General features: G+C 66.5%; 1 protein-coding gene across 1 annotated transcript in view; it reads left to right on the top strand.

The window, feature by feature from the left end:
- Positions 1–5: 5 nt before the first annotated feature.
- The window catches only part of GATA4 (GATA binding protein 4), a gene marked incomplete at its 5' end in the record, with an annotated part of 25989 nt that continues 25722 nt past the window's right edge, over positions 6–272 (top strand). Inside the window, one exon of the mRNA XM_009705696.1 lies at positions 6–270. Coding sequence (XP_009703998.1) covers positions 6–270 — 265 coding nt within the window. The remainder of the gene's footprint in view (positions 271–272) is intronic.

Below are 272 nucleotides of genomic sequence, written 5' to 3'. Positions count from 1 at the left end.
CTAACCCCGGCCCTCCGGCGTACGAGGGGGCAGGTGGCTTCATGCACAGCGCGGCCGCAGCGTCCCCCGTCTATGTGCCCACCACGAGGGTCACCTCCATGCTCCCCAGCCTGCCGTACCTCCAGAGCAGCGGCTCTTCCCAGCAAGGCAGCCCCGTCTCCAGTCACTCCATCTGGACTCAACCCGGAGCCGAAAGCGTCGCTTACAACCCCGGATCGTCTCACCCTCCCGTGTCACCTCGGTTCTCCTTCTCCACCAGCACCCCCATTCCC

Source organism: Cariama cristata, unplaced genomic scaffold, assembly GCF_000690535.1.
Source record: "Cariama cristata isolate BGI_N322 unplaced genomic scaffold, ASM69053v1 scaffold14318, whole genome shotgun sequence".
NCBI classification, from domain to species: domain Eukaryota; kingdom Metazoa; phylum Chordata; class Aves; order Cariamiformes; family Cariamidae; genus Cariama; species Cariama cristata.
The sequence above is the reverse complement of the archived record's forward strand: the minus strand, read 5'-3'. Positions and strand labels throughout refer to the sequence as shown.